The 24267-nt window shown below is 37.2% G+C and overlaps 1 protein-coding gene across 5 annotated transcripts in view; it reads right to left on the reverse strand.

Annotated features, from left to right (window-relative positions):
* The window catches only part of ANKRD17 (ankyrin repeat domain 17), a 125944-nt gene that overhangs the window by 92480 nt on the left and 9197 nt on the right, over positions 1 to 24267 (reverse strand). The window contains exon 1 of one of the 5 annotated variants that reach the window (XM_087945859.1): positions 6858 to 6990. The exons of 3 other annotated variants lie outside the window; for them this stretch is intronic. In XM_087945859.1, coding sequence (XP_087801985.1) covers positions 6858 to 6911 — 54 coding nt within the window. In that variant the 5' untranslated portion in view covers positions 6912 to 6990. Of the gene's footprint in view, positions 1 to 6857; positions 6991 to 24267 lie in introns of those variants that run through there. One more of the 5 variants, XM_087945860.1, reaches the window with a different exon arrangement.

Here is a 24267-nt window from a genome sequence, read left to right on the forward strand (position 1 = left end):
TTAATTCTATTATTACCTTTTCCATTCCAAATTTTCAGTAAGGAGAGAAACAAACACATTAATTCTAGCCTCTTTCATTAATCTCAATCGAAACATCTTTTTGTTTCATTTCAATTATTTCAAATATAATCATTTAATATTTATTTTATTGTTTATAAATATAAACAATATGTGTTTGCCTAATAATAATAATGATAATAATAAAAGAAGTTACCAATGTCTCTCCTTGCTTTTAATAGTCTATATTAACTTATTTAGTTGGTTCTTTAATCTGTCATATTCCCTTTCCACTACACATTCTTTTTATAAATTCTAGATTAATACAAATTTTAACACTAAAAAAAAACAAGTATAAGTTTCCCCTTTTACTGCTTTGAGTATGACACCTCAATGATTAAAATATACCTTTATTCCCTCATCTTGATTCCCAATAAACCATTATTTTTAAGAAGTTAAAATAATAATAATTACATCTTTTCATTTGGATTCCGCAGCATATTTCCCCCCTCCCTTGTTTTTTAATAAGAGTTATCAGTATCTATATTACCCTATTTTCTAAATATTTTTAATTGCAGAAATATTCTTATTACCCCTTGTCACCCTGCAGAATCCCCTTTTTAATTCATCAACCATTATCTCTGAAAAAACAATTTCTTTTCAACATTTTACGATTTCCGTATTTCTTTATTTCATGCACCTGTTTCTTACTGCTTCTCCTCCCCCTCTTTTCCCCATATCTTTTCTCATTCCAGTTGATATCCCTCTCTTTCTTAATATTTTCCTTTCCCCTTTTCTGCTGGGTCTTTCTGCCTTTCCCGACTTCACAGGTATTCCTCTTTTTGATTGCCTTCTTAAATCTCAACTTTTTAACCTTCCTTCTTTCCCCACTTCTTTGTAGTGTTCTTTGTGTTAATTGTCTATTTAAAATGTCTTCTCCTTGAATCGACTCCTCCTCCTCTGAAGCTCTTTCTTCTTGTTCTTCAATCGTCATTTCCATTTTTTTCTAACACAGAGCAAAGTGATTCGCCTCTTTCCTATAGTAATTCTCTCAGTTCCATTTTTAATTCCCGAAGAGATATCATCATTACACACTCTTATATTTTAAGATCGTTAAAGTCCACACAAAAAAAAACCTTTTACTTTCCTTCTTTCAATTTTCTAAAGTTCTCAGTTATTCCAGCCCAGGGTCTATACCAAAAACATCAATCAATCCCACAGTCAGTCTTTCCTTGCTTTTTTCTTTATTTTGGTTCTTCTTTCACTTTTTAAGATTCTTACTTTGTTTCAATATTTCTTTAATGTTGTATCCACACAAGTTCATTCAGAAACAGGATGCTTTCCCTTTTGTTTGAGCTCAAGTTTTTGTCAAAAGGTGGCACTCTCCCCCTATTTTTTTATTTAGGGTTTTTCGAACCTCAATATTCCAGCACAGTCCAGTCTCCAATTTGTAAACTTTATTATTATTATTTTTTGACAATCTTAAGTCCAGCTTTATTTTATGCCTGTTTATTCCCAAAATATTTTAGTCCAATTTAGTTAAATCTTTAGTTCCAGCTTCTTCCTTTCCCGGTTCGAAGCCCCGCTTAGCTGTCAAAAATATTTTTTTTTCCCCTGTCCCTTGGTAATTTCGCCATTCACTTTTCTTTTCTTAAAAATTCCATGTTACCTTAATCCCGAGGTACTTTTGTTTAGTTGTATTGCCCAGTTGTCCCGGTTCAGATGTTATCCCCCTCTTTCTTCCCTCCTGCACAAATCTTAATCCATCTGAGTCCTCCTCTTCGGGGTGGCCATTTTAAACCACCGCTGCAGTTGTCTTCAGGGGGAAAAAGACCAAGCCCGGGGGGGGAGATGCGGCTCCCCTCAACCTGGCATGCGGCTTCCCCTTATTCCGCCGCCCCTCCAAGGCAGCTTCAGCCCCTAATCGTAATGATCGGGGCTCTCCAACGAAAGAGCACAGACCATAGCCGCAGAGAGTCACGATCTACGGTCCGTCAGCGAGGAGGCTGTTTACCCTGGGACCTTTGAGAGCACCTGAAGTATTATTATACACGTTTATCTTTGTCTGAATTTTGTTGGTCAACCGCTCCTGGGGAGGGTTCACAATGGAGTTGAATTGTCACCATTTGCATATACAGTAATCAAGCACCAGTACACTGCTTTACAGTGAACTGGTGAAGTCCAAACTCTTTGTTTTGTAACCTTTTCCAGCCTGGTGAGTATTAATTATGTTTTTCTGGTGCTGAAAAATCTTCTTTATTTTGAGCCATAATACACATCTACATTACAAAACTCAGATTTTGATAGTAAATACAGATCATTTTGTTCCTTAAATAAAACCAGGTCTCCTATATTGATAGCTGATTATCATCCTATTGATTGAAATGATTCTAATTTTTTCTTCAAATGAACTAATAATCCTAGAGATTCGTATAATTTTGCCACATACCAATAGATAGCTTTGGATTACTTTCTTCAAATAAATGAAAAAACCTTATGTTTTGACTTGACTGAGTTCTTCAGCACTGACCTAAGATAGAATTATAGCTCATATCTATGCAGAAATATTGAAAATTCGAAAAGCTTCACAAATCTTTCAGTACCACTTTAATACAATTCTGTTTTAGGATAGTTTTTTAAAATATTCAAATAAATATAATGAAAATCATAATAATGATGGTGTTTAGAACACAGTTTAATATCCTAATAGAAGAGAATATGTGTAGCTCAGACTTTAAATGTGAAGTCCTTGACATTATCATTTTGATAATGAAATATTTGCAAGTAAACATATTTAACATACATAAAATCTAATCATTTTAATGACTAAGACAAATTAACCCAAACCAATAACAGAAATGAATTTGTTAGGAACAAAACAATTACGATTTTCTGTTTTGACATGTTTCCTTTCATTATTTTTCACATATGTTAATAAGAATGAGTTGTTCCTAAAAGCTGTCCCCGATTGGCTATGGTGTATAAATTATGGGAATCAAAATCAAATGCAACCTAATCAACAAAAAGTGAGGGTACCAGCTTGAGGATGGCTGTTTTTAAAATTACTATTGGTTGTAAGGATTAGCACTGAAAGTGTGGGGATAAAAGAAACCAATCTATTTGCTCTGTCACTTTAACTATGCTAACTAGAATTTAATGATGAGCCATTAAGTTTATTTATTATTAATTATTGATGAAGAGAGCACTATTATTTTCAATATAATTTATTTCTGAATAAAGTATTGTAGGATTGCAATTTTATTATAATGTGCTAAAGAAACAAAGTTTTCAATTGGAAATGTTTTATTTAAAGTACAGGAGATTCCATTCTTCGCAGATGAGGAAACTGGCATGCTGCAAAAACAAAATCATAGTATCTCCTTTATTTCCATCTCATATATGGGATGCAGATTCAAATACATTCTTTGATAATAAAATGGTAAGTGATTGGAGCCCAAGAAAGTATTTAGTGTGCCCAGAAAAAAACATGAAAATTTAACAAGGGGACAGAAAACTACAGGGATATAACATACAGCAGCCATTTTGTGAACATATTCATGGTATATTCTCCAATTGTCAAATATACCCCAGTAGTCCCAAAAAACGGAGGGCCCTTTCATAAAAGAGAATTGTCTACGTTGATAGTTCATCAATTCAAATAGTGATTTTCTGCAAATGTACTATACACTTTCACTTGTGCAATAAAGCAAGGTATAAATAAGAAGCCTCCTCTTGAACTGCTATAAAAATTCAAATATAAAAAATATTTACTTGGGTGTGTGAAAATATAACATGTTTATTTTACAAATGAATTCTACGTACAGAGCTAACATGAAAGCATTTATTTTTGACCACTCTAATAAAAATGGAATTTCTACAAAAAAATTTAAAAATTGCAGTCTTTTTAATCTCTCAATTCCATTGTGCAATTAGCATTTCATCTGTGTGAAAGATGCCATCAAGTACTATACTCTTCATTTTTAGAAAAATATCAGCTATAGTTAATAGTCCATGTAAAAGATTACACCTAGAACGAATTAAGAATCTGCTTAAGCAAATTAGTTTTGTAAATGGAAATAACTGACTAATATAATTCAGGGAGAAGTGCATATAAAATAACGAAATTTGTTAAAAATGTGTTGTAGATCTAAAAATGTAAACATTTCTAATACTGGATAAGCATATTGTATGTGAATTAAGAAAGTTGCACGTATGAAAAATTAACTATATGTCTGATTATTTACTTAATAGGCTGTCTAATTGATACCAATATTCAATTTTAACATCAAATTCAAAATGTGGGAGCCATAACAATTAAGGTATTGGACTGGAATAGATACCAAAGATTTGACTAAAAGAGGATATATCCTCTTCTTTGTCCTCTATGTGGCAGGCATAGCCTTAAAATCAATTATTGTCTGGCTTTTGAGTATCTGAATAGCTTTTCTCCCCTAAGAAGCACTAAGTGCAAGTTAACAAGTTCTACCTAAAATTGACAGGTAGGCAAATAATCAGAAACAGGCTAAAGGCTTGGCTTGCTTTCAATGTTGTAGGCACATTCCTCTCAATGTGTATTCCCCACTAGGTGCCTGCTTACTTACTTGTAATCTCTTTCTCTCCAATGAATGTACACTCAAATATTAAATAGTGTGTTTTGCCTTTGCTGTTCTATTCCTTTCCAACTTTCTGTCTTTCTTTGCCTGTTCGGGTATCTGACAACCCTAAACAGATATGACAACCCTCAACTTGGGAGACCCAAGTTCAAATCTACCTAAGCCACAAAAGCTCACTGAACTGATTTTAGGCCAGTCATTCACTCTCAATCCAATTTGCCTCATCAAGTGTTGCTTTCAAGATAAATGGAAGGAGGAAGTGCTATGTATGCAGCCTTGAAATAGTGAATGAAAGGTGACATATAAATTTAAACAATACTCATAAATTGTAACATAAAATAACAAGTATTTCCCACCCTTTAAAAACATTAAAAAATTTAATCATCAGTGACTTTCAGTCCCCAGAATCTCAATAATGTGCATGTTATTTGTCAACCTACAATTGGTATTATTAATAGTATTTTCATAATGCTGACACTGATAACATACATACATACATACATACATACATACATACATACATACGTGTGTGTGTGTGTGTGTGTGTGTGTGTTTTCTTAAGTTTTCGCGGGTACTTACATGTATGGCAGATGAGATTCTGCTGAAACGTTGCTACAACTTTAAAAGCACCACTACTATGACGTGGGAAAATACCCGAACGAAAACAATAACAATATCCAAACATTAAGTGTCTGAATTTCATTCACATTTCATTTATTAGACAAAACAAGAAATTTAGGTTTCTTGTTTCTTACATTCAATTAATCCACCAAATGTTACAAAGACAACTATAATTTGGAAATAGAACTATTGTTCAAAAGTGTAAGTTTATCAATGATTACCAATGAAGTAAATTACATAGAATGAATTCTTACCATAATTGCTTTTTCACCTGTACTTTTCCCACAAGGCAGCTGATACAACTACCAATGTTTTGCACCTGTTTGCAACCAGGTCCCAATGGAGGCAGTCCGATAATTTCAGCATGTCTTGACTGTTCTACGTATTTTTGCTGATTATTTAATTTAACAATTACTTGATAATTCTTAAGTAGTGGTTATACTACTGCTTAAAGTTATGCTTTGTGTTCATTTCATAATTACATACATTTCTTCAATTTAAAATAGACTAAGAAAAATTGTTTCATAAAGCAACTTTCAATCTAGCCTCATTAAAAAATACATGATGCCATCTTTATGAGGAGTATTCACAAAATCAAAGTGCTACACAAGGTTTAAAATAGAACACAGCAGAGAACTTCATAAAAAAAGAGATAAAATTATATTTAAATACTCCTTACTTTCTGTTTAACTATATTTTTTAAAAGAATGTTCATTAGTACTCAGGGAAAGCTGCTATATGTAAACTCTTCAGAAGTATTCCTATACCTAAAATGCAGCTAGCCAATTATATTTTATAATTAAGGATGTACTGAGAAACATAGAGTAATACTGTATAGAGAATAGACTTTATAATAATCAGAATTTAAGTGTATGTTCTCCGAATTCCAGAAGCATAAACCTGTCTCTGAAGTATTATCCCCATCACACTTAACTTTGCCATCATTCTTTCACGCAGACATTAAAAAATATGCACTGATCATGCAACACTTTATTTACTGAGAAGTCCAAGATCCCCCAAGATCAGTATTACTGTTAATTGGGAATTCCAATAATCTGCATGCTAATATAATTCCCTCACTAGATATCAAAATAATAATCTGATTATGAAGCAGATCACAAGCTATTAAGCCAGGAGTCTTAATACGTTTAACTTCTCTGTGTGGAATACAGTATATAGTTATTCATTAATTTACTGTTCCAGTTACCTCTTAAGTGGAACTATGCGAATGCTGACATGAAATAATTATTTGCCACAGAAAATAGTTTTCATCTTTTTATTACAACACAATATGCTAGAATCTAATTCTACTGTACAAAACATTATATACTCATAATTTGCAGTTACCTTTCTAATGAGTTATTCTAAAGGTCATAAGCAGGCAGGCACAATATGAAATTCAAAATCCAAAGAATTTATTTTCCTCCCTCCTTCTGCATCTATTCTATAATTTACAACCAGAGTATTACAATAATGTTTGATTCTCAACTGACCTAACTGCATTGCAAACCAATATTGGCACATCAAACACGTAACAAGCTCTGGGTGCACAGGCTTTCCTTCTAAAGAGACTACATTTTTTGGTTCCTCCTTGTACACTACATTATTATAAAATCCAATTCCTACCTCAAGAATGTCTTCTAAAACATATGCTTCCATTTCAGCTGCTGTCTCCATCATGTTTTATCAAATTGCCATGATTCTTGCTGCACTCTGATTAGATCACTGTCAGTAGAAACACTCCTCTGTGTCAGCAAGGGAACAGGAAATGGAATGTTCTATTATATCCTTCAAGCAGCTTTACTGCTGGCAAATTAAGGATCTACCAAGAGAACAGGGGTGACTCACTGTATATTTTTTTAAAGGCACAGCTGCACTTTTCAAGGACACAAGATAGACACAACTACATTTTGCAACATTCCTTTTGAAAAATGTGTTTTAATCTGAATTATAAATAAATTCTTTTCAAAAGATTCTGGGTGGCCATTTCAAACTAAATTGTAATTTATTTATGCTAAACCTTTGAGCAGATATACTTTGCTTTACAGATATTCAACTGGCTCCATACCAACTCAAACTGATCATGAAGTTAAAACTGTGATCATCCTACAAATCCAGAATTACTCCTATAATGCAAAAAGTTTAAACATTTTAAAACACTTAAAACATCTTGTAGTTTTAAGTTTTGATTAGAATCAGTTTGATGCAATGATTAACACACCAGGATTGAAACTGGGAAAGTAGTTACACCTTAAGCATGAAGCTACCTAGGTGACCTTGGGCCAGTAATTCTTTCTGAGCCAAACATTTTCTGAAATCTTGCCAAGTGAACTACAGGGACTTGTCAGGCAGTTAACCAGGAGTCAACATTGATGGAAAGTCTCTTTCTTTATATATCTGACTAAATTTTATGTGTTAGTAATTTGTATTAAACATTCAGCAATGCTATAAAAGGAAGGTTATCAAAATAAAATATATACAGTACCATGCAGAAGATTTAGACAGTCATGCAAAAATTCTGTAAATTAAGAATGCTTTCAGAAATAGAACTGTTAATAGTTTATTTTTATCAATTTACAAAATGCAAAGTGAGTGAACAGAAGAGAAATTCAAATCAAATCAATATTTGGTGTGAGTGCCCTTTGGCTTCAAACCAGCATCAATTCTTACACTTGCGCACTTACAAAAAGTCAGGGATTTTGTAGGATTAGAGTCAAGTATATGATTAACCAATTATACCAAGCAGGTGCTAATGATCTTCAATTTCATATATAGGATGAAACACAGTCATTAACTGAAACAGAAACAGCTGTGTGGGAGGTTTAAAACTGGGTGACGAACAGCTAAACCCTGTTACCAAGATGAGGTTGTGAAAGACAGTTTCATGTCACAGATCATACACCACGGCAAAACACAGGAACGAGACAAAAGGTAGTTATACTGCATCAGCAAGGCCTCTCCCAGGCAAAGATTTCAAAGCAGAATGGGATTTCAAGACATGCTGTTCAAGCTCTTTTGGCACAAAGAAATGAGCAATGTCAAGGACCACAGATGCAATGGTCAGCCAAGGAAGCTTCATGCAGCAGATGACAAACACTTCGTGTTCACTTCCCTTTGACATAGGAAGATGTCGAGCAGTGCCATCAGCAGAACAGGCAAAAACTAGTGGGAACGAGGTAAGTCTGGCCAGAAGTGGTCTTCATGAAAGAACTGTGACCCAAAAGCCGTATCTCTGATGTGGAAACAAAGCTAAGCAACTCAACAATTCACAAAGCATAGGAACTGGGGTACAGAAAATGGCAACAGGTGATCTAGACTTGATGAGTCAAAATTTGAAATATTTGGATGGAGTAGGAGGCAGTTTGGCTGCTGAAGGGCTGAACAGCATACAATAAAGAGTATTTGTAGGCAACAATAAAGCATGATAGAGGTTCCTTGCAAATTTGTATTTCTGTAAATGGAATTGGTGAGATTTGGTCAGGATCAATGATATCCTCAATGCTGAGAAATATAGGCAGAAACTTATCCATTGTGCCCTACCATCAGGGAGGAATATAATTGATCCTAAATTTATTCTGCAGGAGGATGATAGCCCTAAACATATAGCCAATGTTGTTAAGAACTATCTTCAGCATAAAGAAGTCCTGGAAGTGATGGTTTGGCCTCCACAGAGCCCTAATCTCAACATCATCAAATCTGTTTGGGATAACATAAAAAGACAGAAAGATTTGAGGCACCTACATCCATAGAAGGTCTGTGGTTAGTTCTCCAAGATGTTTGGAACAATCTACTTGCCTAGTTCTTTCAAAAACTGTGTGCAATTGTACCTAGATGAATTGATGCTGTTTTGAAGGCAAATGGTGGTCACACAAAATATTATTTTATATGGATTTCTGTTCATTTACTTTCTATTTTGTTAACTGATAAAAATAAACTATTAATATTTCTACTTCTGTTCAATACAAATTAATAATACCTAAAATTAACAGTCAGAATTATACAATACAATGTTGCAGCTTCCAAAAAAACCCACATAAATGCAGAGCTATATATACTGTATAATCCACAGTGCAAAGCTTTATGTCCAAATAATGCAAATTTGGTAACATGAAAAGTTATATTATCTGCACCTGTCCAAGGTACAAATGAAGCAACAATTAGCAATAGAAACAATTGCAAAAGTCTTAACAGCAGAAACATTTGCAAAATAACTTCAAAATCTTTGGAAGAAACTAAGAACTAGGTTTTCAAAACTCTTATTTTTGTTTATGAATTCCAATGATTTCAAATTATTCCAACTTTACTCCAAGTCTGTTATAAATTTGGTAATAAAATCACTTAGGTTCACTGAAGTCTTGATCCATACCGTGATTGTGGCAATGTTTTGTAAGTAATGTTATTTAGGACTGCTTTTGACTTATCCAGTGTGACCTCTATGAACTTAATCCATGTCTCTTCTGGCTCCTACAAGCAGCCACAGATGCATGGTGACCTGGATCTAAGAAATTGTCAATCCTTCACTTCAGAGAACATGTTGCCTACAAAGAGACTATAGTTCACTTGCTAGGTAAGAAGTCTTCCCCATATCCAGCAGATTTTAAAAACTATTTCCCAGTCTCCAACCTTTTCTTATTAAGGAAGGCTATTGAGCAAATTATGGTGATTTGCAAAGTGTGCTTTCCAGTCAGGATTTGGGCCTGGATATGGGACCGAAATGGCATTGACATATAATGTTTGTCTGGAATGGAATTAATGCACTTCTCCTAGACTTTTCAGAAGCATTTGTTACCATTAGCCACAGCCTCCTTTGGGATTGCATGCAAGGAATGGGAATTGGAGACGCTGTTTTGTAGTTCTGTTCCTTTTCAAGCAAATGTTCTAGTTCAGGGGTGTCAAACTCAAGGCTTGTGGGCTGGATCCAGCCCACGGGGTGCTTAGATCTCAAGGCTGCCCTAGAAACAGCGAAGGACAGGCCCGTGGTGCCTCTGCCAGCAAAAACGGAGCTCAGGAGAGCCGCAGGAGGATCACTCCAGCCCTGCCAAGCCACCACAGGTGCCTCCAAAATGAGTGATGTCAAGCTGGCCACGCCCCCCCAAACACACCAGCCTCCCGATATCAAACACAAATATGATGCAGCCCTCAATGAAATCGAGTTTGACACTCCTGTTCTAGTTGGTGGGTATGATGAAATAGTGTGTGACCGTATACAAGACATTCCAAAATTTGATTCTCTCATCTATGCTATTATCACGTACATCAAACTGCTGGAAAATATAATTTGGCAGTTCAGGACAAGATTAGGTTCAGGAAACCTTGTCCTGATAATATCTAATGCCTATCAGAACCTATAATGTGAATATACCTATCAATATACAGACATCATTTAATTATATTTGTTACCTGGTTGTGGCCAGAGATACTGTGAAAATCTTCCTCTGTCCTGACTGTGTTTCAAAGGGCTTGAACATCTAGCTTTTCACTTAGACCTTTGACTAAGTGAAACCCTCTTTTTAATTTTTCCCTACCCAATTTTCTCATTTCTTATTTATTTTATATATTTTGCTGTTTTCTTGTTTTGAAGAATTTTTAATAATTTGTAAATTACCTAGAGCAGAGGCCCCCAATCTCCGGTCCATAGACCTGCACCAGTCCATGGCATTACGAGCAATCAGGCTACACAAACAAGTGAAGCCCCATCCACGGGATGCAGGCACCATGCCTCTTCTGGTCCACGAAAAAACCTTTCTCCATGGAACCGGTCCCTGGTACCAAAAGGTTGGGGCCCACTAGATTCACTGTGAGTCAGATGGAAGATAAATTCAATACTTTACTGTTATCAGTTTCTCTTTGACTCATGGTTACTGAGGACACAGGTAGGTCCATGGACTGATAATTCTTTGCTCAACTTTGTTAGTGTGGTAGTTGCAGCCTCTGTTAGAGCAGAATGACCTAGCTAAGAAATTCAAACTTCCATCGCTCTTGTAATTAACTTCATATGGGGCTACTTTTCAGGATTATTAAGTAATTGCAAGTTCAGAATGCAATGCTGCTGGGTGTATGACCATACTACAACAATTTTGTGGTCCTATACTGGCTGTCAATAGATTGCTAGATGCACTTCAAAGGGTTTTAATCTTTAAAGCTTTTGTAGCTTGGCACTGAGGTACCTTCAAGATTGATGGCAGCAGCAGAGGGAGGCATCTTTGATTAAAGTTTTCACTAACTATGAAGTTCTTTGATTAATATTACCAGTAGATTAAGGTGCTTTGAAGTAAAAAAGCAAGCTCTCCAGGAGAAATGAAGAGTCTGATAAGAACTGGCTAAAGCCTGTCAAGGACATTGCCACATTGAAGAGTCAAGGATGTGATTACTAGCAGATGCTAAAATCCTTCCTGAAGATCTTTGCAGCCTATCCAAAAGAGTAATTTCCTCCATTCCATGTGAGCAATGAGAAAAATCATCCCTACATATGCACTGGCTTCAATAATTATTGAGATGAAATAATCACATTTTCTAAAGTACAAAAGACATACATATACTTCAAATAGGAAGTGCATGTATTGACTCTTGTCCCAAACAATGCTCTAACCAGCAAACATTATTTGACTCAAGATAGAGATGGACAGATGTATGTTTTTTGTTTTTTTTTACATTCATATACTGTACAAAGTTATGCAAAAAACCTGAGACTGTAAGTATGTTTCACTGGATTCCAGAGGGAGCTGCAGCTGACACAATTGTTGTAAGATACACACACAAAACCAATCATCTTTCTGCAATTTTGGAAGTATATTTACTGTTTCTGTGCAGTAGCTTATAGATTCTTTTTTTAAAAAACCTGTAAGACAGGCATAAATTTTGGACACCATCTCTGCAAACCCTCTTTGGACAGAAACATTTGTTGTTATTTCCAAACAGTCTTTGTGTTCTTTCACTCTTTATTGCAAAACTCTTTTAGTTCTGAAATATTTTAAGTTTCTTCAACAAGCTGCATGTTGTGGCTGCCCTTTATATTTTCAGTAATATTCCAGGCTGAGAACTTCAAAAGCAATTACAAAGACCTTATCTTTTTTCCCCTGTACTGCTAAGTATTTCATCTTTAGTAATACGCATTGGATCAGCACTTTACTGAATTGTCTAATCTCTTCTCAGTTTCAATTTCTAAGATATACTAATACTTAATCATTTCCATCTATAAAATATTTCCAATTTGACAAGGAATATTTGATCTTTTGCTTGCATTTTTAAGGAACAATTTCATTTGATTCTATTTTGCATTTTATATCTAAAATAGTTTTCTTTTTGCAAAGCTTCTTCTATATTGTATTTTTATGCTCATGGAAATGCATATCATCCATGTTTTCATCCATGTCTCTCTATATATGTTGATCCTGTATATAATAGAAATATTTCTCTGTTATCAAGAGTAACAGAAATTACAATGGGTGGGATAGAGTTCTGGGTCCTGCCCTTTTTTTCTGTTTAAGTTTTTCTAGTTGACAATGTGCTTTAAAGTCTGGCCCACTTGAACAGGAATAGGATATGGGGATTCATAAAAAGGCATAAAATGCTAACACAAATACATTTCTAACTATCAAGTCTCTCACTATACCTCAAGTGTTTTTAGTGCGATTACCATTCTGTAATTACCACTGGCATTGTTTTAAAAAAAACATTCCAGATGCTTTAGTAATATTAATTGAACAAGACATGCTTTTGGTAAAGCAAATGCCAATGAAACATAGTTAATTTATAATAAAACACCAACATATCTTTGGCAGAATGCAAGTTTAAATACATGTCCAGCATTCTAGATTTTTAAATTATATTCAGAGATATGTGTATAGATTTTCAAATAGTGATGTATTAAAATATTGTAAACAGTAAAACCATAGCTAACAAATGAACAATTGCCATTTTATCTCACTAAAACGGCAGTCTAGTTAGGAAATGTTAAGCCTATTGGTCTTGATGGGAATGTAATAAAAAAATAATTTAGCAACTTTTTCAGAGATGTCAGTGGAAATGTCTTTTATGAGAAACTAGTAGTGACTTAGGGTGCAGACCAGTCCCTATGTCCAACAAAGACTGAACACTATAATATGGACCATTTGTTGTTGAATATTGGGCAATGCATAGGCCACAAGCCATAAAGTATTGTTCCAGTGGCTACATAGGAGAATATGCGGTAACATCTGACTAGGGCAAGGGTGTCAAGCTCAAGACCCGTGGGCCAGATGCAGCCAACAAGATGCTTTGATTTGGCCCTTGGGGCGCCTTGGAAACAGCAAAGGCCCAGCCCATGGTGCCTATGCCACCAAAAACGGAGCTAGGGAGGGCCACATGTGGCACGCCTGGGCTCTGTTTTCGGCTGTGCCAGTTTCCTGCAGCCCTCTGCCAGTGAAGTTGAAGCTTGGGGGGGGAGGGGTTGTTTTTGCTAGCAGAGGGCTGCAGGAAGCCATCAAGGCTGAAAATGGGGCCCAGGCATGCTATGTGCACCTCCTGAGCTCCATTTTCTCTGGCAGAGGGCTTCAGGAGGCCATCAATCCCTCCATTGAAGGAGGCCTCTGCCAGGGAAAACAGAACTTGGGGAGACTATATGCAGCTCCAAGGGCTCCATTTTCAGCTGCAATGGCCTCCTGCAAAAGATTCCCCCCAGCCCCACCGGTGCCATCATAGGTGCCCCTGACACGAGTGACATCAAGTTGGCCATGCCCATCCCGGCCCCCCAAAGTGAAACACAGCCCTGATGCAACCCTCAATGAAATTGACTTTGATACCCCTGGGCTAGGGGATATTACTAAGCTATCTCTCCACCAGTTTTGAAATACAAGGGATAGGGACATATTAAAATCAATATAATCATTCAGTACAGAATAGATTAAATAAGACAAGAGTATTCAAATTTTTACATGCTAAAGTTTGTGATAACTGATCTCTTGTGGGGGGGGAGAAGAGAATGACAATTCCTTTTGCAATAAATTAGCATGGACAAGAAAGATAGTATTTATTTTTAACAGTTTTGCTTTAATCTATATCAACTAAAGCAATGATAGAAACTTGCATATTTTTAAAATCTAAAATCAGTTACAAAATTAATTCAAAACCATTTTTTGAATGAAAAGGATGGGCTTGCTTACATTTGCATAATCGGACTCTTGCAACATGTTCCATCTGAGACTAACTCTTCAATAGTATCTGGAAGTTTCAGCTGTTACAGAATGTGGCAGCATGAGCAATTTTAAGTGTCCAAAGAAGGATTCATATAAACGTTTGCTCCACAAACTGCAGTAGGTGCCAGTTTGATTCCAGGTCAGATTCAAGGTGTTGGTTATACTTAGAAAACCCTTCTTGGAATGGAGCCAGCTACCTACAGAACGGTTTTCATCCCATTACATCAATCTACCCAGTCTGACGGGAAATATGCTGCAGAGCATATTAGTTAAAGAGTTTTGACTTAAGGTCTGGGAAGAGAGCCTTCTCTGCCATTGCACCTGCCCTGCGGAATATCCCCCCCCCCCCCAGGTGAGGCAAGCAGCCACTCTCCTGCCCTTCCCAAAAGGAATCAAACATGGCTCTGCAGCCCATGTGAGGAAAAGAGGAGCACATACCATGGGGCTGACTAGTGCCCTGAAAGCCCTCCCTTCACCTTACAATTAATTTTAACAGTATGTAACAATCCCTAACTCTTTTGAAATTTTTAACATTTGTATCCCTTTTTAATATTTTAATGTTTTATTATACCTTGATTATAAAGTTTATACTATGATAAACCCTGAGTATAAAATCAAAGCCGGAGCCCTGGAAGAACTTACTCTAGGCTTTGCTTTGACAAGTCAGCTGCCAATTTGCCAAACAGAGCAAGGAACAAGTTCTGACAGAAATCTTGCTTGTCAGAATTCAGTCTTACACACTCAGACAAAATGGTTGCTGACATGTTCATGTAGAGCAAAAGCAAGCTCTGATAGCAATCTTGCTTCGTGTGTGCAAATCTAAAAAAACGTATGCCTGCCCCATAAATTTGGTTTCCTAGTCCAGCACAAATAAATCCATAGTTTGAAAACCTTTGGAAAAGAAAGCCTTCCTAAATCTTATGTATATTATACCTAAAATATGAGGTAACATTGCTACATTCATTTAGATTTATTAATTCATTTTGAGAATCAATCTAAATAAAACATTCAGACAGATAAAGTATACTGGTACTTTTATAAGGTTTTCTTCATAAAACTATAAAAAGGATTAAGTGTCATTTTCGGCCACAAATCATTTTTCTTTGGCCCCAAAGAATACATGCATACATGTGATCACCATATTCACTTTCAAGGAAAGTATATTAGTGCAGAAAAATCACAAGTAATAATCAAATCATTCATTTTCTTTTGTTCTTTAATATTTTCATTCCTCTTTTGAAGACCTGTTGCTTTCTAATAATGATAAAACAAAAGGTGTATGCAAAATTAATTTGGGGAGCAATTACTTTACTAAGAAGTAAGCAATGGAAAATCATTTCTGATTTGCCAAGAAAATTTCAGGCATTTATCAAAGAAATCTCCAAGAATCAGATACTATTGAACAAAAGAAAAAAATTAAAGTGAATGTCCCATAGAAAGCAAAAACAAAAATTTTGAAAAGTATTACTAGGCTTTGAAAATCAGATCAATCAGGATTGGATAAACATTTATCATAAAATCTAAATCACAAATCAGGGATGGTAAACATCAACATCCAGCCTGATGCCATATCAGGCTTAAGTAACCAAGTTCAAAGCTCTAAAATGTATTACATGGTATCTGTACATAAGAATCTAATCTAATAAGGGTCAAGGCAAATTGACGCTTGATAAGAGTCAGTGGAATTCAAGAAGGGCTGAATTAAGGTATCTTGGCTCCACTTGGTCATCTCCTACAATATATTATTAAAATTAGACATTAATAATTTATTAAAGAGGCAAACAACCTCTGTGTAGAAACAACCAAATAATTTTAACAGGGAAGAAAATTACCCACTATTATCAAAATGGCAATTAGAGATTGATTGTTGAAATTCCACTCCACTGAATATTGCAGGTATATAAGGATATGACATTTTCTGTCAAGTTCAGTTTCAGTCTGTTCTGAAGAAACATAACTAATAGAACATAATATACATTCACCATCTCAGATTACTAAGAATTATTTCATTAATAAATAATTGTAAAAACGTCACTTAGTTTCTTTATTCATACTTTTTTTTAGTATAAGATAATAATGTGGTCTCAGGATTGCATGATATAGATGCAGTTTTAGTTAAACAAACTTATCCATCATTCCATAAGTAAACTATTCCACCTACAACTGTAGCTATAACATCATTCATACATACAGTACATGCATGCATGCATACAGCATATACCCACATATATACATACATACACATATACATACATTAATTCATTCAAAAAACAAGTAACACACTAAGCACCTGACAGCCACTCTATTACACTAGCAGACAGTACTGCAAAGCTGTTTTTTTCTAGATTCATGAATATTGTTGCAAACATTTTTAGATAAATATGGTATTCTTTTTCTGAGTGGTATCTTGGTTTATTCCAAAAAACCTTCTTGCATGCAAACTACATCAAAAATGTTTTGCAAAAATTACAAGGCAATTACTGTTAAATCAGAAAAAAGTTGCATTTGATCTGACTCAATTGGACTATTCTTGTTATACAATATCCAAAAAAGGATTGACAGATCTACAAAGGGGCAGTCTATTCTATTGTGGCACCCACATAATGCAAACAATATGTATCACTTCCTAAGCTTTGATAACTTCCACAACATTTTTGGCCTAATTTGCAAAACTATTATCATAGGTCCTGAGAAAAAGTTGGCAATTGTCCTGGTCATCCCAAGAGGAAGCAACATTTTAGAGTTAAGAGAACTCTTTGCTTCTCAACCCTCAACTGGAGCAGAAGATTTATGGGATGCCTCAGGTGGTTGCAGGGAGTTGCCAGGAGAAGCGGCGGGGGGGAGTGACAGAGTTGCATTTTGTCCTCATAACCCACAACCTATTCCTCCTGGGAACCTTGAAGTGGAGGATGAGTCTAAAGGGAAGGCTGATATATTGGAATGTATGGATGATCTTGCAGTGGGGGGGGGGGGAGATGCTACCTAGGAAACAATCAGACAAGAGCAGGAATATGAGCCTACAATTGCTTAATAGTCAGAGAAAGAAATTTAGGAAAGACCCCATCATAATGGATGAAGTAGTTAAAAATAGAGGTGGAAAGTTGGTGCCGTCAGATTGCAAGATTCTGTTCACACAGCTTTACAATTTAGTAGAATTAGTTCATCTTGTTGTTCATCTGTCTGGTTTATCTAGGAGCACTGACGCTCACTTAACAGCAAAAATTCTGGTTCCAATTGTGGTCATAAACTGAGAATTACCTGTATATTTGCACTAAGCTGATGTTTAAAAATCCTAAAAAATGTAGAAAGGGGGATTAGACTCCACAATACTGTGGCTGGTCAACAACTTAAATTCAAGAATTGTTGAGGCAGCCTTTCGAAATCATGGCCAGACCACCCAGAATTTGGCAATATTGACTAGAAACTATGGAAGCTGTAATCTGATACAGAAGGACAAAAAGCTTTGGAATTTGCTCAAGGACAGACTATATTTTTTGCATTAGCTGTTTAAGTATAAAAGTGAGAAAAACAAACTTTACTTTCTTCCAAACAGCTAATTAAATAATTCTTCACATATTTCAGCCAAGTGTGTGATTATAGATAGACTGGCTTGGTATCAGGAAAATATAATACATTATTTACTAAGTAACAAATAAGTTCTCCTGTTCATTACTTTTATATAGAACATTAAATCTAAGTTGAATTTTCCACTTCTGTAAAATTACATGAAGGGGTAAGGGATGGGGAGCAAATAAAAGTATTTAAATCCCAAAAGCTACAACTAATTGAAAATATACATAGTACATACCTTTGTAATGTTGTATAATATATATTATATATAATGAATGCTGTATCTGAGATTTGGAAAATAAAGAAGGAATTGAGAAATGTACCATCTTTAAGCAAAATAAAAAAGGTTATCAGTTGGTGACTATTCTGATGTATATAGGAATATGTAACTCATTAATCTGGTGAAAACCAAAATATTAACACAAAAATGACCCAAGACAACTTTCTTTGCTAGAGAATATTTCAAATGTCTTAAAATATCACTTCACTGATCTGATGGTATAGAATTTCCTGCTTGAATCAGATTAGAAGACCTCCAAGATCCCTTCTAATTCTGTTGTTCTGTGTGATTAAATGCAGTTCTATTTCTTTTAAACTGTAATAATTAAATTATTTTGAGAAGAGAGAATAACTAATCTAAAAAGGCTAAGTGTTCTAACAAATCTACTGAAAAGCTATGTCTGTTTGTCTCCCTATTCATTTATTCATCAGTCAATCAATCCATTTGTTCTCTTGCTCCCTAAAGTTCTATTGTACATTCTGGTCCTGAACACCCCCAAACTTACTAATTCTATTCTTAGTGTTATTAGTTGATATCCATCAACTATATAATTAAGGTACAGATCTTTTAACTATACATGATGCATAATATCACAACCAGTCACTAGAATCATCAATGAGCACTCAAGAATGGCTGCCATCTGATGAAACAGGAGAGTAATGGTCCTGACCCTCTGCTGGGTTGAGGCTGCCCTTGTTGGATAGGGCCTGACATTTGAGACCACATCTGGCAGGTCTGTTGCACACCCTTGGCGATGCCCTGCCTGATCACTTCCGACATCAAGAACCGCATAGAAGGGGGAATGTCCTGAGGAAGGCCTTCTTCTGCATGGAGCCCTGCTGCGGTTGGGGGTGAAGGTATCCTCAGGCGCTAGTCTGGGTCTCTTGGCTTGATGAGTCTGCATCCTTGTTGGCATAGCAACAGAGAACATTGAATTGGTCACATTGCTGATGTCTGGTTGCGGGGCCTGAGGAACGAGGGCCTCAGGTGCTCCTCTTGGTGACCAGGGTAGGCCTCTCAGATTGTCACCACCCCTGTTGTTGACCGAAAGGTGCAAAGTGAGGGCTAAAATGGGCCCAGGAGAAAGTGCCACCAAAGCTGGGGAGGCTGGTTGTTGGGTTTTTTCAGCCTCCTGAAGACTCTTCTCCAGATGTCTCTCCAGTCCCTATTGGTGGTGTTTCTCATATTTTTCCACTGCCTTCTAGGGCTTCTTGGAGTGAGAGGTCTTGGTCTTACTTCTTGTTCTGACAGATAATCTGGATCCTACACTTGCTGTAGCAAACAGAGCCTTCCATTGCACGCCTGGAAACAGGTGTGCTTAATAGTATTATGTAAATAAATTATTGGCTCTTGGTCCACTTGGGAGTCTGCTCCGGAGTGCGGGGAGTGACTCCTGTCAATCTAGTCAGATCCTTGCAGAAAAATTAAATTTCAAAATTGAAAAAACAAAATTCCATTGTTTTGAAAATTTTAAAAATCAAATTCTAATTCTAAATTTTTTAAAAAAATATATCCTGAAATGGTTTGAAGCTGACCTGGAATGACTGAGGACCAAAAAATCCAACTTAGCCCTCAGCCTGTAGCTCCCGGAAATTTAAGTGTCTCTTAATCAGGACAGTTTTAAAAGAGCAGGCTGACAATGCTTAGGGGCAAACTGTCGACCATCCAGATGGCGCCGGGCTTGGGGGAAAAATACCTCTGTGCCGAATTCACAGTGCCGAATTCACAGGCCTGTGGAATGGCCGTGATGCAAGCTCTCTATACTGAAGCCACTAGCTGGAGTGTAAAAGAAAAGGCAGCTGATTTTAGACAGAGAGCTGCAGACTGTAAGGGAAGTCACCTTTGGAATTTTGGCGCTAAAAGGCTGATCCAAAATGGCGCCAACTGCTGTAACCACCGGCACAAATTTTAAACAGTCTTGGACAGTTAAGGGAGGTCTCAGTATGAGCACAAAAAAAAAAAAAGGAAAAATTCATTGTAGCACTCGAAAAAAAAATCACTGAGGAGCGGGATAGCGCTAACTTGTTTCCCGCTCAGGTCATCTGCAATAGTGAAGCCTCTAAATTAAAGAGAGGCTTCAGCGGCGGAATTAAGCTCCAGCTCTTTGCGCCGCTATAGCCCTGATAAGGACCTGCCGCAACCGACAAACAGCTGCTAAATCATCATCAGTTGTCGTCTTTTTAGAAAAAGGAAAGAATAACCCCAAAAGGGAACGTGAAAAGCCTGGAGGACTTTCTCACCGATAATTTTAAGCTTTCTGAAGATTCTGGTCAGAAAAAACACATGTCTAGCTCGAAAGGCAGGTTGAACTAAAACTAGGGACAAGCAGCAAGTAAGAGTGTCCTCAGAACTTTGCTCAGCCTATTGAACGGCAGATGGAAGTACTACCCTGACCTTGATGCTCGGAGCAGCTCACAGGAGAATGGCAGGTCAAGTATTTTTGTTGGAACCAGGGCTAAAACTTGGTGCCAGCAATACTTAAAAACATGTCTGCAAAAGTTAAGCATTAGTACAGAACAATTTATGTCTCTCTTGAAATCATAATTATTTCATGAAGAATTGGAAACTATAATATAGGAGATAGAAGAACCTAGCCATCCTTAGACAGAAACTCATCAACTATATTCCTAGGAGTCTAGATTGCAATGTAAAAAAAGCTATCCACCTGTCTTACTGTCTTGAATGCAACATGGTGTATTCACATAATCTCTACAAAATGAACTTGATTCAAGGGTGACTTAATCTTTTACCTGAAAACAGATTCTCCGTCATGCTGCTCAAGAGTCCAGCATTGGGTATGACTCCACCCTCTTATGACGTGAGCTGAGTCTGCCACATCTGGAAGATGTTGGAGGAAAAGTGGAGCTGGTTTTGCTGGCCCCTCATTGGCCCAGGAGACCCTGGTTTGTGGACCTGGTGAACCTGTCTGTTCAGAGGCCATGGAAAATCTCGGCCTTGAGGATCTGTTTCAGTCAACGGGTCTTTCTGCATCCGGAATCCCAATGGTTCCAGCTGACCGTATGGCGGTTGAGTGGAAAATGGTGAGGGAGGTCAACCTTTCAGATGGTGTAATCAACACAATACAGACTTCATGTAAGCAGTCAAGAACCTGACTTTACGATGACACCTGGGGGAAATTCTGGGAGTGGTGCTCTGAGAGGGTCCAGGACCCCACCTCAGCATCTGTTCCGGAGGTCCTACAGTTTCTCCAGGACGAGCTGGACAAGGGCCTTACGCCAAACATCCTCCGCAGGCAGGTAGTGGCCTTAGCTTCAGTAATTTCATGGGACAGGTCCACATCCTTCGCCCACCACCCATCAGTCCACAGTTTCTGAGGGGAGCCTCAAATTTGCGGCTGCCTGTTGTGCATAGGTATCCCACTTGGGATCTGTCTAAGGTGCTCCAAGCCCTCTCGGGCAGTCCCTTTGAGCCTTTACATACAGTGGGTCTCCGTCTTTTGACCCTCAAGGTATCCTTTTTGGTAGCTGTTACATTGGCCAGGAAGGTGTCTGAATTAGCTGTTTTTTCAGTAAGGCCAGACTCCTGTATCTTTCATGACAATCAGGTGGTTTTGCGTTTGAGCCCTTCATTTGTACCAAAAAATTAACTCTTGGTTTCGCAGGGTTCAAGACGTTATAATCCCTGACTTTTGTCCCAAACCTCAACAGGTGTTGGAACATCAGTGGCACACATTGGCCGTGAAAAGGGCTCCGAGGATTTTTATCAAACAAACTACACCTTTTTGCAAAACTGAGTCAACATTTATGTCATTTCAACCTGTTTCTTTGGGGTCGAAGGCCTCATCTCCCATGTTAAGTAGTGGATCAGGGCATGCATTTCTACTGCATACGAAACTGTGGGTTTGCCAGCTCCCAAGAAACTGACTGCACACTCTACCTGGAGCGCAGTGACTTCGGCAGCTTGGGCCACACAGGCTCCAATCGAGGAAAGTTGTGGAGCCGCTACATGAACCTCACCTTCCCCATTTGTCGGACATTACCAGCTATTTATGTGCATCTGCACAAGCAGTATTTGGACGGAGGGTACTCCAGTGGTTTGTTACCGATTTGGATTGAGAGGACCAGCTGTCTCCCCCCATTGGGCATGCAGGCTTTGGTATGTCCCAATGCTGGACTCTCTTGCAGTGTGACTGAGAAGGGGCGTTGGTAGACTTACCAGTGAACGCCCTTTCTAGACACACTGTGAGAGAGTCCAGCCCCACCCTGTGGATGTCTGGTCTAATATTTTTGAGGAGGGGTGCGTTTGTATGCTCATTCTGTTTGTTTATATTCCAGAGACAATCCTAGTCTGTCAAGACACTTCGCCAGAAAAGCTGGGGCTCTCAGTGGAGATGAACTTTTTATAGTGGCAGACACAGCTCACGTCATAAGAGGGCGGAGTCATACCCAATGCTGGACTCTCTAGAAAGGGCGTTCACTGGTAAGTCTACCAATGCCACCTCATTCAGGAATCAAATCGGAATGCAGATAGGAAGCCATTCAAGGGAAAGCCCTTAAGCAAAAGAAGGAATAATCAATCATTCCTAACCTTCTACATAGAAAAAAAGTAAATATTTAAAGGGATTATGGCTATCTAATTCATTCTCTGAATGAAGCATTTTTGTCAGTATATCATTTTTCACTATTCTATCTTAGAGAAATTAGAAGAAAAAAAAGCAAATCTATACTTTTAACTTTTCTCAAGGTAGACTTCAGCATCAACCACTACCTCTTCTGCCAATCAAATCTATAGGACAATACAAAGGTCACCCATGTTTATAAATGATATACAAAAAACACAAACAAGCCTGGCTCACAGCAGGTAGCAGATTTCATCTGAAGTCACACCTCATCTTAATGTAAATTGGCTTTTTCAGTGTTCATAAATTTCAACTATCTAAAATTATCCAGCCAAAACAGTCACTGGGATAAATGAATACGTCATTAAAATTTCACTGGTTCCCAGCCTCCTTCTGATCTCAGCACAATGCCATAAACAAAAGCCCTAAATAGTTTGGAACAGACCATCCAAAGTTCTACCTAGTAATCTGCCAGGCCTTAAAAGATCCTCTGAAAAGATTCTTACTTGTATCCAATCAATTTCACAGGCACTGACAGGGATGTGTGGAATAAAAGAAACACTCTTCAGTTCTTTTAAGTCTTTTCTTAATCCTTTTCCATTGCCGTGTCAAGATTTTCTTGTTCAGGCAGAATTTTGTCTTAATTAATGTATTTTCTCCTGCTGACTGAATATATTATTTTTTATTTAATTTTAAGGTTTTCTGATTCCTTAACAACTCTGGGCTGCTTACAATTGTTTCTTGGGTTTTAATTGCTTTTGTAAATTACTAATATTATTTGATCTTTAAAATATTGGGTAAATAAAACATCAGAAACAGGAAACTTGGTTAATTACAGGCTCATCTATTTGATTATGCTTATGAAGATGAATACTTTTCCAGGCATGCAGGAGGGGACTGGGATTGTTGGAAAAGGGAGCAATCTCTGCCACTTTATATAACTTTGGCAGACAGACTTGCGAGTTGCTTTTCATGCCCGCAAGTGCACTCTTTTTGTACTGATAGGAGGAATTTAGCATCTGTGGGTAAGGCTACATTTGGGATAAAAATGAGATCTTAAGGCGCTGTAAGACTGATGGTTTGGGCCATGCCAATAGGTAGACATTTTCCATTCCTGCTATAAAACTTATTCAAGTATGTCTGGTACTAGCAAATCTGACAAGCAGCAGCTCTGGATCCAAATAAGTGATATACAAAACAAAAGAGCACGGGCGGCAACCTCGCTGCGTCACATTGCTGTCATGTGACGTTTCACTACTGTTTTCCCTTTTGTGGAGCAGGGGTGGGTGTGGCCTGCACATGACGCATACATAGTAACTTGCAAGGACAAGATACATTTCAGCCTAATGGGGTGCTGCCACTTAACTCCCTCCAAAATAAGGATACTTACTCATTTTAAGAGAGATTGGGAGATCATCTTAATAGCTTTTCTAT

The sequence above is a fragment of the Notechis scutatus genome, chromosome Z, assembly GCF_049901735.1.
Source record: "Notechis scutatus isolate UNSWTSFEM ecotype Mainland chromosome Z, rNotScu1.2, whole genome shotgun sequence".
In the NCBI taxonomy this organism is placed as follows: domain Eukaryota; kingdom Metazoa; phylum Chordata; class Lepidosauria; order Squamata; family Elapidae; genus Notechis; species Notechis scutatus.